Source organism: Anarhichas minor, unplaced genomic scaffold, assembly GCF_050575085.1.
Source record: "Anarhichas minor isolate MPS153535 unplaced genomic scaffold, ASM5057508v1 ptg000136l, whole genome shotgun sequence".
NCBI lineage: Eukaryota > Metazoa > Chordata > Actinopteri > Perciformes > Anarhichadidae > Anarhichas > Anarhichas minor.
The window spans coordinates 16281682-16294946 of record NW_027466582.1 but is presented as its reverse complement, the minus strand read 5'-3'; the positions used below and the strand labels follow the sequence as shown (position 1 = coordinate 16294946).

The 13265-nt window shown below is 47.6% G+C and overlaps 1 protein-coding gene across 2 annotated transcripts in view; it reads right to left on the bottom strand.

The window, feature by feature from the left end:
- The window catches only part of rev3l (REV3 like, DNA directed polymerase zeta catalytic subunit), a 60685-nt gene that overhangs the window by 5575 nt on the left and 41845 nt on the right, over nucleotides 1-13265 (bottom strand). For both annotated transcript variants that reach the window (XM_076083698.1, XM_076083699.1), the window contains exons 13-26: nucleotides 8589-12426; nucleotides 7363-8264; nucleotides 7161-7246; nucleotides 6851-6976; nucleotides 6262-6454; nucleotides 5802-5913; nucleotides 5536-5651; nucleotides 5244-5362; nucleotides 4041-4159; nucleotides 3788-3929; nucleotides 3153-3397; nucleotides 2283-2391; nucleotides 1445-1651; nucleotides 1199-1308 (exon numbers count right to left, since the gene is read on the bottom strand). In XM_076083698.1, coding sequence (XP_075939813.1) covers nucleotides 1199-1308; nucleotides 1445-1651; nucleotides 2283-2391; nucleotides 3153-3397; nucleotides 3788-3929; nucleotides 4041-4159; nucleotides 5244-5362; nucleotides 5536-5651; nucleotides 5802-5913; nucleotides 6262-6454; nucleotides 6851-6976; nucleotides 7161-7246; nucleotides 7363-8264; nucleotides 8589-12426 — 6424 coding nt within the window. The remainder of the gene's footprint in view (nucleotides 1-1198; nucleotides 1309-1444; nucleotides 1652-2282; nucleotides 2392-3152; nucleotides 3398-3787; nucleotides 3930-4040; nucleotides 4160-5243; nucleotides 5363-5535; nucleotides 5652-5801; nucleotides 5914-6261; nucleotides 6455-6850; nucleotides 6977-7160; nucleotides 7247-7362; nucleotides 8265-8588; nucleotides 12427-13265) is intronic.

Below are 13265 nucleotides of genomic sequence, written 5' to 3'. Positions count from 1 at the left end.
AGCTTCTCAGAATCCCTCTTCTGGAATTGGACTACGAGTTCAACTAAACCCTCGTACTTCAGAGCAGTATGGGCTTTACTGTACGTGTACAAGCAAATAACCGACATAACAGAGCCACCCAGGATGAGTGTGCATAGATATGATGCTGACGTTCCGAAAAAGCTGCAATCTCATAACAGCATATGCTATATTTTTGCGTATGCAACCACACGATGACAATCAATAAGTAGCCTGATTAATTTCAGGCTCCCAAGGCTATGAGTAAACACTGGCAAGAGGTTGTACTACTACTACTGGGCTCAGTGTTAACGTCAGCATGCTAACAATGACAATGCTAACATACTGACAAGCAGGTAATGACAGACCTCCTTCTGTTTGTACTTCTGCCCAAAATCAAATTGCCTTCCTGGATTAATAAAGTTGGATTGAATTGAACTGAATAATGTTTACCATGTCCACCACCTTAGTTTAGCCTGTTAGCATGCTACAACCTGTGATTATGAGTAAACACAAAGCACAGCTGAGGCTGATGGGAACGACAGTTGACCCGATGATGACGGCGCTGGAGGAAAAGTGAGAGGATCCCCAAAGTTATTACAACTGATCCCATCTGATCCGCATTACATGGGAGTCCATCCAATAGCTGTTTAGGTATTTTAGTCTGGATGAGCGCTGCCATGATACCAGTTTTCAACTACATAATTTTCCCAAAATAAGATTATTTATTGTGCGTTTAGTTTCATTTTTGGCAAATGAATTACACTCAGAGTACGGATTGATAAATACAGGCCCAGGTCTCCTCTCTGGTTTCTCTACTTCAGTAATTCAGTCTCACCAACAAAGAGCTGAAAACATCATAGTTCTTCTGTGTGAAACACCACGAAGAACAAAACGTCTCTAAATCATTGCTGGGAAAACCTTTTAGATACCGACAGTTAACTAGTGCCTTGGAGCTACTTGTCAAAACAATAAAAGGTGTAATTTGATTGTTGGCGCTCCGTGGTAAAGGTGCTATCACATCATCACAAAATAGTGACACATCAGCAGCGTGAACGCGGGGTGAGAGACAGCAAGCGGAAATTATTAAAGTGTGTCAGTCGTGGCTCTGGTCTCACATGAGTTCGTATCAGTCACTGTGAGCGTGCGCTACTTGTATTCCTGCTGCTTTGATGTGAACAGTGACTCTAAAGAAAGGTACCTGTCGGTGTCTCCGTACACGACGCGCGCTCCCCATTTCTTAGTGTCGCTGACCAGCTTGATGGCTCTCTCCAGGGTCTCTCTGGCTTTGTGGACGATACTGTCTCCAACCTGGAACGGGACATATTATAAATACTAAGAACATGTGCGGCGTTATATCCATTCCACTCCTCCACAACAACCACAGCAGGCTTTAACCGTGTTATCCTCAGTGCAGACAACAGGACGTGACCTTCGATAAGCTCACCTCCACGCTGGGCATGCGTCCAGAGTAGTTGGCGGCGGTGTAGCCGAAGGTGAAGTTGGCGATGAGCTTGAGTCCGAGCTGCCGGGCGTCCAGCAGCTTCGTCAGGGTCTTGTCCTGCTTGGAGGCTTTCATCGACTGCTTCACCATGATCCTGGTGTTCAGGATCTCCTCCAGCATGCTGGGCAGGACGCCTTTACGCACCGACGACTGGACACACACACAACAAAGGGGTGAACACAGGGCGCAGTGGTCCACATTCACACTGCAGGAGGGTTTCTTTCTGTTCTACTAGGGATGCACCGATATCGATACCGGGCCGATACCGACTCAAACAGCTGGAGTAGGTGTCCAACATTTCCTGTGAAGTGTACAGACAAAGATAAATATATAATACATGGTTTAGATGAAGGGCACATCGACAGAGTGGTCCAGAAACTAAACTACAAATATCCAGCTTCAGCAGGTTTTCTCCAAAAGAATGCATCGATAAAAGAAATAAAATCAGATCCATAATTGAGTTCCTTCTGTGCCTTTTAATAACCTCATTACACATGACCGGTGTTCACTGCACTGCGCTGTGGCTGTGTGTGTGTGTGTGACGTAATGAGACTGGGACCGGGGCCAGGGAGTGTGGAGCGATGAGTGAAAAGAATGAATGGGAGGACGTAGAGCATGAAGTGGGCTTTCTATAGACGTTCTTGGCCTCCGCAGCAGCTAATGAACCTTAATAAAGCTGCACCGCTGGAAGACTCAGACAAATGATTCATACTCGGGGGGGCCCAAGTGTTTTTTCTCAAAGACAACACACAGGTAGAGTGAAGGGCAGAGGGTGCCGTACCTTGACAAAGGCGATGCCGTTGGGTGACACGGTGATGTCGTTGCGGAGCTGGTAGAGGAGCTCAGGAGGAACCCGCAGGGAGGAGCAGCCGAACTTAAACTCATCGGGCCTGAAACAGAAGACGCGGGTGTGTTAATGTCAGAGAGAGAGGCAGTTCTCATCCGTTATCGGTACTTAGTTGTCACACTGCGCTGCTGGCAGCACTGCAGCATCTTAGCTATCGCTCAATCACCCGAGTATGACTAAGAGGAACGTCTGAAGCAGCCTCACTGTGGCCGACTTAAAGGCCCGAAGCAGCTTTGGCTCAGCCATTCAACGATGTCTTAAGATATCAACTTACATGACGAGGATGCGTCTACAAATAAGACTTTTAAATAAACTCAAATATCGAGTGGGCAGTCAGTTAACGGCCACTTCTTACAAAACATGTGCGGCTGTTACAGCAACAAGCCGATGACAGTTTTAATTATTAAATGTAAAATAACTGCAGCTTTTAAAAACTGTTACAGACGAATACTAAATAAATGCAGCATTGCAGCCGGAGCTCCTGGAGCTAATTTGCCGCTTTTCTACTCTGCTGGGAGTGAAGAGCATGAAGCCAGCCACCTCGGAGTGGCAGACAGATGCATGTTGGGAGGAAAAGTGTTCATGGCTCCTGCTGTTGCTATGCAACTACAGTAAGCCTGAAATATATCCCAACTAGCAGCGCTCTCTGCTCTTAGCTGTGAACGCCACGCGGAGCTCTCAGCGTGTCGGTTCCATTAAAAATAACGAGGAGGAAGGAAGGCAGCGCCGGAAAAGGACACTTTCCTGGCAGACGCGCCACTTAAGCGAGTTGTGTTTGTGTCGGGCCCCGCCGCGCATGCTTACGTTCCCAGGCTGTCCACGTGGCCCAGGCAAGTGGAGTAGCAGTAGTTGTACGCGATGATGATGGAGGGATAGAGCGACTGGAAGTCCAACACGATCACCGAGTTGCTGTAGAAGCGCGACTCGGGCTCCATCACCAGAGGAATGCACTGCGGCGCCCTCTGCTGGGCTCGCTGCTGGATGCTGGGCGTCACGGGGATGTAGTTCAGCGGCTTGGCCAGGCGGAGCATCATGGACTCAACGCGGTACTGGAGGGACAAAAAAGGAAGAATGTACCAGAGTCACCGGTGTAACCGTTCATAACCCCCTGATAGCTTCAAAGGCCCACTGTTGCGTGTCCTGGACAAAACGTTGCACTTGAACACAGCGAGAAGACTACAGCAAACCAGCATGTACATTCTGACTTTACTCGTTTGCTGGCTTTCTTTTCGTGCACTGATTCTCTTTAGGCTGAACAGCCAATCAGAGTGATTTCTCTGACCGCCAATTCAACACGCTCAATCGGCCGAAAAAGCCACCAACAAGTTCCAACGGTTCAGGACACACCGCGCACAAACTAGGGGGACAGACGCTCATCTACGGGGCGAGACGGTGCATCAGGGGCCCAACGGCTACAGAGCAGGAAGCTGTGGACCAACCTGTGATCCTCGGGTCAGAACGTGAAAGAACTGAATCCCAAACAATCTGGCCAGCTCGCTGGTTCTGCCGATGATGTCGCGCTGCTGAAGAAGCTGCATTGAGCCTCGCACGCGGCTCACGTAGTGGTCCACCATCTTCCACCTAACACAGTATTTGTTGAGAGGCAAATTGTTTTGGTGTTAAATCTTTATTTTGATTATCATTGCTCAACTTTTTCAGTTCTGATGGGGTGTGTTTGGTGCGGGCACAAACCTGTAGAGGTCGGTGTTGTGGTCGAACCAGTCGGACAGTGTGCGGGGGCTGTAGAGGGGGAAGCGCTGGTGGAGGACATGGAAGGCCACGTTCTCAAAAGTGTAGTTGTTCAGCGTCGCCTGGGGGCAGAAAATGAAAATAAATAAAACATATCTTCGACCATTTCCTTTAAAGGTAGATCCTCCACGACTGTTCATCAAGTCAGTCAGACCTCGACTCCTTTGTTGACGTTGTGTATCAAATTCAAAAGTCCTGTCGGGGCGAATACACTCAAAAAACATGTCATACACTAAGAAGATATTCAGTGAACACAGACAACGTGTACAACTTGTAACACGCCCAGACTTTCCATATCTGATTTGTACAGCGGAATCCTTTTTATGGCAGCGGTTCCTACGTTTTCTTTTTGTGACCACTAATCACAGGTTATGGCCTTTGTGTAGACATTTGACCAAAGAGCGGTTTCTTTTCCGCATAGAACGGTGTTTAGACTCCCGGTGAGGTCAAGGTATCCAGTATTTCACAAGAACAATACATATAGCTCTGTGTAACAGAAATTATTCTTTTATTTTTATGACTCTTTGAGGGGTCCCAAACCCACGGTTTTATGATGTTCCACAAATCTCATGACTCCCCGCGGGGCCCAAAATTAATTAAAGAAAATGCCCCTGAAGACTCATAAAATGTCTATGAAAATGGAAGATGGAAATTCCTCCAAATCATTCAAACTCTTTTGCTAACTGTTGCATTTCTCACACAGTATTTTCGTTGAGCTGTGACATAGTTCCATATGAATTTAACCGCTGGCCACAAGAGCACCTTCCCCTGTGTGTTCTGAGTGAGTGATCAAAAAGCAACGGCGCTCAGCCTGAAGCTGAAGAAAGGACCGCACCACGCAGACATCGGCAGGGAATCCAAACAAACACAGCAATCAAAGACACTCATTGGACGGGTGGAGGATGAGGCAAGATTTGATTTTGTAGTTTCAATAAAAGGATTATATAACCCCCGATATATCAAAACAAAAAATCAAGTGGAACCAGAACACCAGTGGTGAGAATCCTGCCTGGAGGAATGAGAGAAAGTAGGTCACAAGATAAAACTTTTGAGAACAACAGTGTGTCTATATGTGTGTGTGTGTGTGTGTGTGTGTGTGTGTGTGTGTGTGCGGGAGTTGGGTGGAGGTCATGCCGGGACACCTGCCTCAGTCTTCATCGTCCTCCACAGGTTGAGGGTGATGCGTCCGATGATGTTGATCTCGCTCATGGTGTCGGCTCCGTACTCGTCTCTGTCTGCGGCGAAGCGGTTCTCTTTGGAGTCACCTGAGGACACGCACAGAGCCAGACACACAGTCGATTACAGAGGAGGAGGCTCTCTATTCAGCTACCACACACACACACACACACATAAGTACATATGAAAGAAAATCTGCTTTGAACTCAGACTGCTTCCTGTTAACTGTTAGAGGAGCAGCTGTGGTGACAGTTGGCCCTACCTGGCACTCGTGACAGCTGCCGACACAGGTCCACGCCGAGCGCTGCGGCCCGCTGGAGGAGGTAGCCCCAGGAGCGCATCTGCACCTCGTAGCCCACCAGGATGTCTGGGTCAAACCTGACAGAACAACAGCCATGTCAGAGCCAAGGCTTCGTTTTCCCGACCAATGAACACGTGCAGTGGCTGCTTAGCTTAGTATTTCATAACCCAAACAATGCTTTTGAGCAGTATGTGAAGGAGCAGCGTAAAAACCACGTGCTTACACACCTCCTCATGATGGTGATCAGCTCCTGAAACAGCACCTTCTCGTCAGTGGCGTATGTCACCTGCAGCCCAGAGATGCCCGACCTGACCAGCAGGGGCGCTGTTCCTCTGTGACCTGCGGAGGGTGTGCAAACACAATTTTCAGTCAGGCTGTGTACTACACTATGTACCATACAATATTTATGGTTAAATCTAATTTAAGGAAAACGGTCATTGTATAAAGAACACCTCCATATAGAAAAAAAATAATCTATGCATTATCACAAAACATTATATTGTGATACTCAACATTTTCTTACAACCCTGTTCATCAGCCTGACTGTACGTAGCCACTGATCGTGTGACTACGAGCAACACGTGCAAAACAATGCGTCCTACTTAGACTAAAATAATGCTACATATTATTAAATCTTAGTACAAATAATGTCCTCTTCAGCAGCACTGTGATAAAGTCAGTTGTAACCTTGGTCACTGCTTTGACGGTCTTTGTCCACCACGATGGCGCCCGTCAGCTGGGTGCTGTCGACATCGGGCAGGGGAGCGTCACAACTGAGGCAGTAGAATAAGGCACATATGGGGTCGAACTCGGGGTCAGGCTCGAGGTCACGTCGGGTTCTTGCATGGAGCTCCATGCCTATCAGTGTTAGGTGCTGGACCTGGGGGGGGGGGGGGGGGGGGGGTGAACACATTAGACTGTGTTGAGGTCCCAGATGGGCCAGCTTTTCTTTTAGCTCGATGTACAAACAAATCTTTAGAGCGCTTGTTGTGGCGATATAAAATGCTTTTTAATAAAATATAATATGTAATTTTGATATTGCTTATTTATAAATGTGAATGTTATGTGCACAACAACAGAATGGAAATGAACAAATCTTGGCTGCCACTTAAAACTGTATGAACCTAATTAGATTGTATAGTACTCTAAAAGACTCTGATTCAATAAGCGCATTTATTAAATATCTATCCAACTCCAACCTTAAATAGTGGACTCTTCCACCCTAAATGCGCCAAACAGAACCCAGACAGGCTGGGAAAAGGCTGGAGCGGCTCACCTCGTGCAGAGCTTTGGCATCCTGCAGGTTTTGCATGCTGATTTTAAAACCGTAAGAGTTGGCTATGCTGGGGCCTTCAATCTCAGAGTTATCATTCTTTGGCACATTCAAAGCAGCAAACTGGTTCTGTGGAAGACAAAGAGTACAAAAGAAACAGCAAAAAAACATTATGGCTAACTTCAACAAGCTGGAGGCATAATATCAGGTAGTAGGACTCTCCATGCACAGTTCTACACTGGTATTAAAACCCTTTTCCCTGAGTTCCCTATGTGGTGAGAGGTCTAAACAAAATCAACACTTGTGGTCTGACCTTTATCTGTGTGGTCAGCAACACTCGTCTCAGCGGGTCCACTTGGCTTCTCCTCCTTTGCTGGAGTCTCTGAGAAACGGGATCCTCTGCAGCAGGAGTAAGAAACAGGAAGACAACATGAAGAAACAATCCCTGTAATCAAAGAATAAGTCAGCTATGATAAATTCCTGGCTAACAGATTACAGGCAGAATGTTTTCTTACCCTCAGATATGGGCGAGCTGCACACGGGCTCCAGGTCTTCCTTGCTTCTCCGCCTCCTCCTTAAAAAGGGGGTGCTGTGAAGGAGGTGGGGACTCGTCCTCCCCTCTTCCCTGTTACTGAGATGGCGGAGCGAAGGGCTGGGATTCTCCCCCATTCTCTCCAGGGAGTTAGAGAGCCCAGGTGACAGTAGTTCTGGAGAGTTTTCACTTTGCCTGTTTCCGCTGAGCCGGTCTGGCCCTAAGGGGCTGGGCTGACAGGACTGCTGCCAGGGAGGCAGCTCTGGGGACTCTGGAGAGGTGGTTTTATCGTCGCAATCATCGTTCTCTCTGCCCTCCCGCTCAATATCCACACCGCCTTCATCTGAAACCGGACTCACCGCTGTGGATTTACAATGAGAGCCTGTGTTCTCCATGGGAGTTATGATTAAGGACAGGTTGCTTTTCTTCCTCCTTTGCATCCTGATACTGGAGAGTCTCTGGCACAGCTCAACCTTCGCTGCTGGACAGCTGGAAACAGTTGGCTGCTCAGTTCTTTCCGGGTTCCCCTCCACATCCAGCCCAACCCTCCCCTTCTTCAGCAGCCCTTTTTGCAAACTCTCGTACTGTTTCCTGGCTTCCAGCCACAGCTGCACACGCTCTCTGCTTGGCGGGTTTTTGCAGGGCAGCAGGATGACCTTCTTGTCACTGGCGGAGGACGGGTCAAGCTCGGCATGGTCTTTGCTGGCCTCTGAGGCCTGAGCTCCCCGGGCTTGGGAAGATGAGGTAATAGTGATGGCAGGGTGTGTCATGGCTGAGAAGGCCGTCTTCCAGAAATGGAGGCCCTCCAAAGACAAGTCTCCACTGAACTCTGCCAGCTCCTTAGTCAGCCTGGTATGCACTGTTAACTTACGGCCGCCAACTTCCCTGGAGAGACAACAGAGGAATCTTTCATCAATCACTACAATTTTACAACTTCAGAAGTGGAAAACTTTGCAAAGACATGAGTGATGTATTAAATAAAGACCTGTAGATAGTATTGATTAGAGCCCGACTAATACTGGATTTTTTAGGGTTTGATATTTGAGTGTGAGAAAAAAACTAGATGTATTGGTTTCCATTTGGACGTACGAATGTTTTTCATAAGATTCCCCTAAATGTAGTTATATAAGACTGACTGATTTAGTCCACACATGCATGCAAGATGCCTTGAATATAATTACTTTGTGCTGATGGTGCATAAAGCCTTACATTGGTTTCCCTGGCGCATCAGAGGGGTTGCTGCAGAAGGGCTCCTGGAATGTGGCCTCCGATATCTCCAGGTCCAGCAGAGTGCCGAGGATCTCCTCCCGACTTGGAGGGGACATGAGGGGCTTGAGGACGTGGGCTCCACCCCCTGCTCCCCGCAGCAGCTGGCTTGCCCTCACCTGGGATAGTGAGCTGATGGAGCGTGGAGAGCTACTGGGCGTGGTGGACGTTAGTCCATCAATGCCCTCCAGAAGATCCCCCGTTGGGGAGCCCTCATGGTCGACGAATGACGCAGAGCTTAAAGGCAAAGGTAGAACAGAGTCGAAGACGGAAAAGAGCAGCTCTTTTCTCTCACAGTGAAAGTCTTGAAAGGGGCTGAGTGTGTGGGCTTTACCTAAAGAGAAGTCCCACTCTCTGCTCTTGGTTTTCTCTGAGTCGAGGAATGTGAGGTGATTTGATAGAGACTCCCCGTTCTCGGGTCTACCATAGAGGTCAGGGCTGACGGGCCTTGCTTTGTGCCAGTCAGAGCCCCTCTGAAGCTCCTCCCCAGAATCAAATAGCCTATCAAGTTTCTTCTCAAAGCCCAGTGCCTGAGCAGATACAGCTTCCTGGCTGACATCACTCAAGAACTTAACTGGTAAATTCTTATCAGTCAGGACAAACTGACTGCCGCTGTACGGGCTGGAGAACTCCGTCTGATCAATGGCATTTATATCAAAGGTATAGTTGTGTGGGAGCTCTGGAGACAAGCTGTCCTCTATGTAGTTGCAGCTGTCCAGGCCTGGGTCTGACAGGAAGATGGGGCAGTCATCGGACATGTTGCCCTCCTGCTTCACTGATAGATTTGGCTGAGTGCTGCTTGCCTTGCCTTTCCTGATTCTGGGCTTTTTATCCTTGGGAGTGGTAGATTTCGGGGCCCTTGGTTTCCGTGGAGTGGCGGAGGGAGCTCTTCTGGATTTGACTGGTTTAGATTTGGGATCTAGTAGTGCTGTGGCCTGAGCTATGGCAGTTGAGTGGCTATCTGCACCAACCACTTGTAGAGGAAGAGCCTTTCCCTGCTGCCTCTTCTGGAGAAGCTGCTTGAGGACAGCCAAGCCAGAGGGGGTCTCGGAGAGAGTGGGGATCTGCCCGTTCTTAGGGCCTGAGTGTGGGGAGGCTTTGGAGTCTTTACTGTCTTCCAGTAGGAGTCTACCAGCCAGAGGAGGTGGAGGAGCTGTGCACTTCTCTTGTGAAGCCTCTAACTTTACCATAGTGGTCTGGCAACCTTGTTGCTTCAGCTGAACCGGTACTGAAAAGCTTTGGTTGACCTCCATGATGGAAGTCTCACAGTCCTCAACCTTTGGTTCTATCGACTGGGCTCCTAAGTTAGAGCCTGAATTAGATGCTGGCTGGGAACTGCCCTGGCTGTTACCATCTGTGCTCATTGGCTGCTGAAATGGAGGGACGTCTTGAGAGGAACTCACAGAAGGAGGTAGCTCATCCTCCAGGAAAAGAAGCTGGGAGGTGTCTTGACTTGAGTCATGGCTTTTGTGTTCCTCAGTCTTCTTTTTGCGAGACTTTCTCGGTCTTGTGGTGGGTGTAGAACTGTTGAAGATGCTTTCTGCTGTATCTTTAGCTTTCTTCCTCTGCTTTGGAGCACCACCTCTCCTTGGTCTTGACTTCTCTTTTTGGGGTTCCTCTTCCACCTGAGGCTTAGTAACAGACTTGCTTACTTTCCTTTTAGTGTGTGTGGATCTCTTAGGTTTGGCAGTTTGACACTTTTTTTGTGCTCCTTTGGTTGAACACACTGTGTGTGCTTTGATAGAAGCAGAACTAAGACATGGGTCACTGAGTGGGTTTATCAGCTGTTCTGAACTCCTGGTGTCCATGAGAGGGTCACTTGGGGACCAACAACGAGGGGGTGTTGAGTTTGCAGGACTTGGGGATCTATCAGAAAGGTAGCCCAACTCTACCATGACATCAGAATAATCACGGTCATGGTCGTCTGCTAGCTCACAGTAACATGGCCTAGGGGGCGGTAGAGAGGGTAGAATTGGACCTCTCTTGAAGCCTTTAGTCCTTTTGACCCTTACACCCTGTCTGACTGGAGGTTTGGAGGAGTTGCAGACTGTTTTTTTATTTGTGGAGGTGACCTTTGCCTTTCTTTTGGGCTGTTTTTTTGCCTTTGACTCAGGAATGGGAAACTTGACAGCAGCAGATTCTGCCACCTTGGGCCAGAATACTTTAAGAGGGGCTAGTTTATTGTACTGGTCTAGCTTGTCCGACGTCAGCATCACCAACTGCTCTTCTGCATTCACTTTGGACATCTTCACCAGCATGTTTTTCTGTCCTTTAAACCTGTTGATGATAATGTACTTGATGATAATAGGGGGTTCCTTCTTGCTCCGTTTCTGGTGTTTTACTTCCTGCCCACTGGGGACATTGGTGTCCTTAAACCGTTCTTTGACGGAGGCTGGACTTTTAGAACGAGTGGCACTTGAGTATTCTCCATCCTCGCCATCATAGATCATCTTCCGTTTGGCCCTCAGGGTGTATTTACTACCAGGCAGCGCTGAGGGTTTAGTACAGGTGACCTTAGCTGATAAATCCTGTGTTGGGCTTAAGCTATCTTCTGCTGAGTCTTTAACTTCCAAGGAAAAACTGGAAAAGGTGGTGGCAGGGGGCTCTGAAAGTGGTTCTGTCTGTTCCCTCTGTTCACTTACAGAGCTGTCCTCACTTTGTAGCTCCTCCTTTGTGATTGGCTCCTCCTCCATGATTGGCACATCTTCAATTGGCTCAGCCTCTTTTATTGAGTTATTCTCCAAAACTGGCATCTCTGCGTCTACAGTCACTGGACAAGCAGGCGTGGTAAAGGTGAGGCCAGTGCTATCCTGGCTGTCAGAAGTAGAGCTTTCAAATATGCTTATTTTATTCCTCTGTCCTGACATTCCCAACCCCTTTTTATACATTTTTAGCCTAGCCCTGCGAGGCTGGGCCTGTTCAAGCTTGCTGCAGGGATCTGCCGGCTTTTTACTCGCAGCTTTCTTCCTACTGAGGCAGTTGGAGAGGATGACACTTGGGAAGAACTTGTAGTGTGCTTCCTGCTGGGCCACAATAGTCCTCTCAGTCTTATTTTCCTGATAGTCCTCGTACCTGATTTTGAGTTCACCAACATCCCCCTCCTCACTGTCCTGGCCCATTTCTTCCTCCTGAGGATCAAGAAATCCATCATCCACCATGGGTGAAGGAGCTGAGGAGATGTTCCTCAGGATGGGGCTTTTACTGTCCTTCTGGCTCAGGTCCAGCTCCGTCTTAGCTGAGCAGTTTCTCAGCTCTGAGTAACAGAGAGAGAAGGTCCTATGGTTCTGAAGAATGGACAGACAGTTAGTTTCTACATTCTTTATGCTGCCGTACTTCTTCCCGTTTTTGGTGACCTTTCCGTTACCAAATGAGAAACTTTCTAGGTCTGTCTTGTCCAACGCTATGGAGGTTTTCTTGTCATATGTATACAGGGGTCGTAAGTTCTGTTTGTCTACGCAGATGGGAGACACTTCAGGATGACTGGATAACTTGCAAGGGATGGGGTGTTTGACTGGCGGGATGTAGGGTATTTCTTTATTAAACTTGAACCCTGTTGAACATTCACTACTGCTGTCCTGGCTGCTTTTTGATTGAAAGTGCTTGTCAAGTGGTTGCTCCGTGTCCAGAACATGAACTGGTCTGTGCTCAGGAAAGATCTTAGCTGAAGAAGGCGGCTCCAGGTGAACCGTCTCCCCGGAAAAGGGATTCCTTTTCCCGAGCATCTTCTCTGAGACTAGGACGGAAGACTGCGTCCTGGAGCCACTGTCCGTTAAGGATGAATCTATGGATACAACAAAAGAGGCTCCTGATTAAAGGTTATCAGCAGAAAAAAATGGATTTAGATTTTCAGAAAACATCCTGGCTAAGTTAAGAGAAAAATAAAGAGGTGTTAGTTCTAACTTTAAGGCTGCTTAGTTGTTGTTTTAAGCACTAAAAGTATCTCCTAAGTATGAGAGAATGTAGAGGTCTAGAGGAATTCTAAGTCACGAAAAGACCTCACGGTCTGTAATGTGCTGCAGGTAATCCATCTCAACGCTGTGAAGCTCATTTTAAAATTAGCGCTCATTAAATAAGGACTGAATCTGCTCACTAACAAATCAAACTAATCCATTAACACTGGAGATGATGGCTGGCACAAGTCTATGCTACTTGGACACTGGACAGTTGTTTGACAGTTCATTAAGTGCATATTAAATCATCTCCAACTGCAATTAATACATGAAGAAGATGATGTTATGGCCATTACTGGATTATCCAGTAAAATGTATGCTATTATGTAGAATTACCACCTCTCAAAGTATGATGATTTGTTTTGTCGGCTGGAAATAAGACAGTTTATCTAAAACATTGTTTATGAAATCCATCTTATCCATCACATCCATGTGTTTCTTATTTGCTCCTCAAGCTCCTGTTTACTGAATATATTTGTAATGTTTATACTGACACAAACGGTCACCTCTTAGTGACTTTTAGGAGCACTAGTAGCGGTACGGTACAGTCCTTTGTGAATACAGCCCCAGACAACCGTTTTAATCAGAACCGATTTAACGAGGCTGTTACATACACGTGTCCTGTATCGTCTTAAGTGCTCGGTGTAAAGGGTGCACACTGGTTCCATGT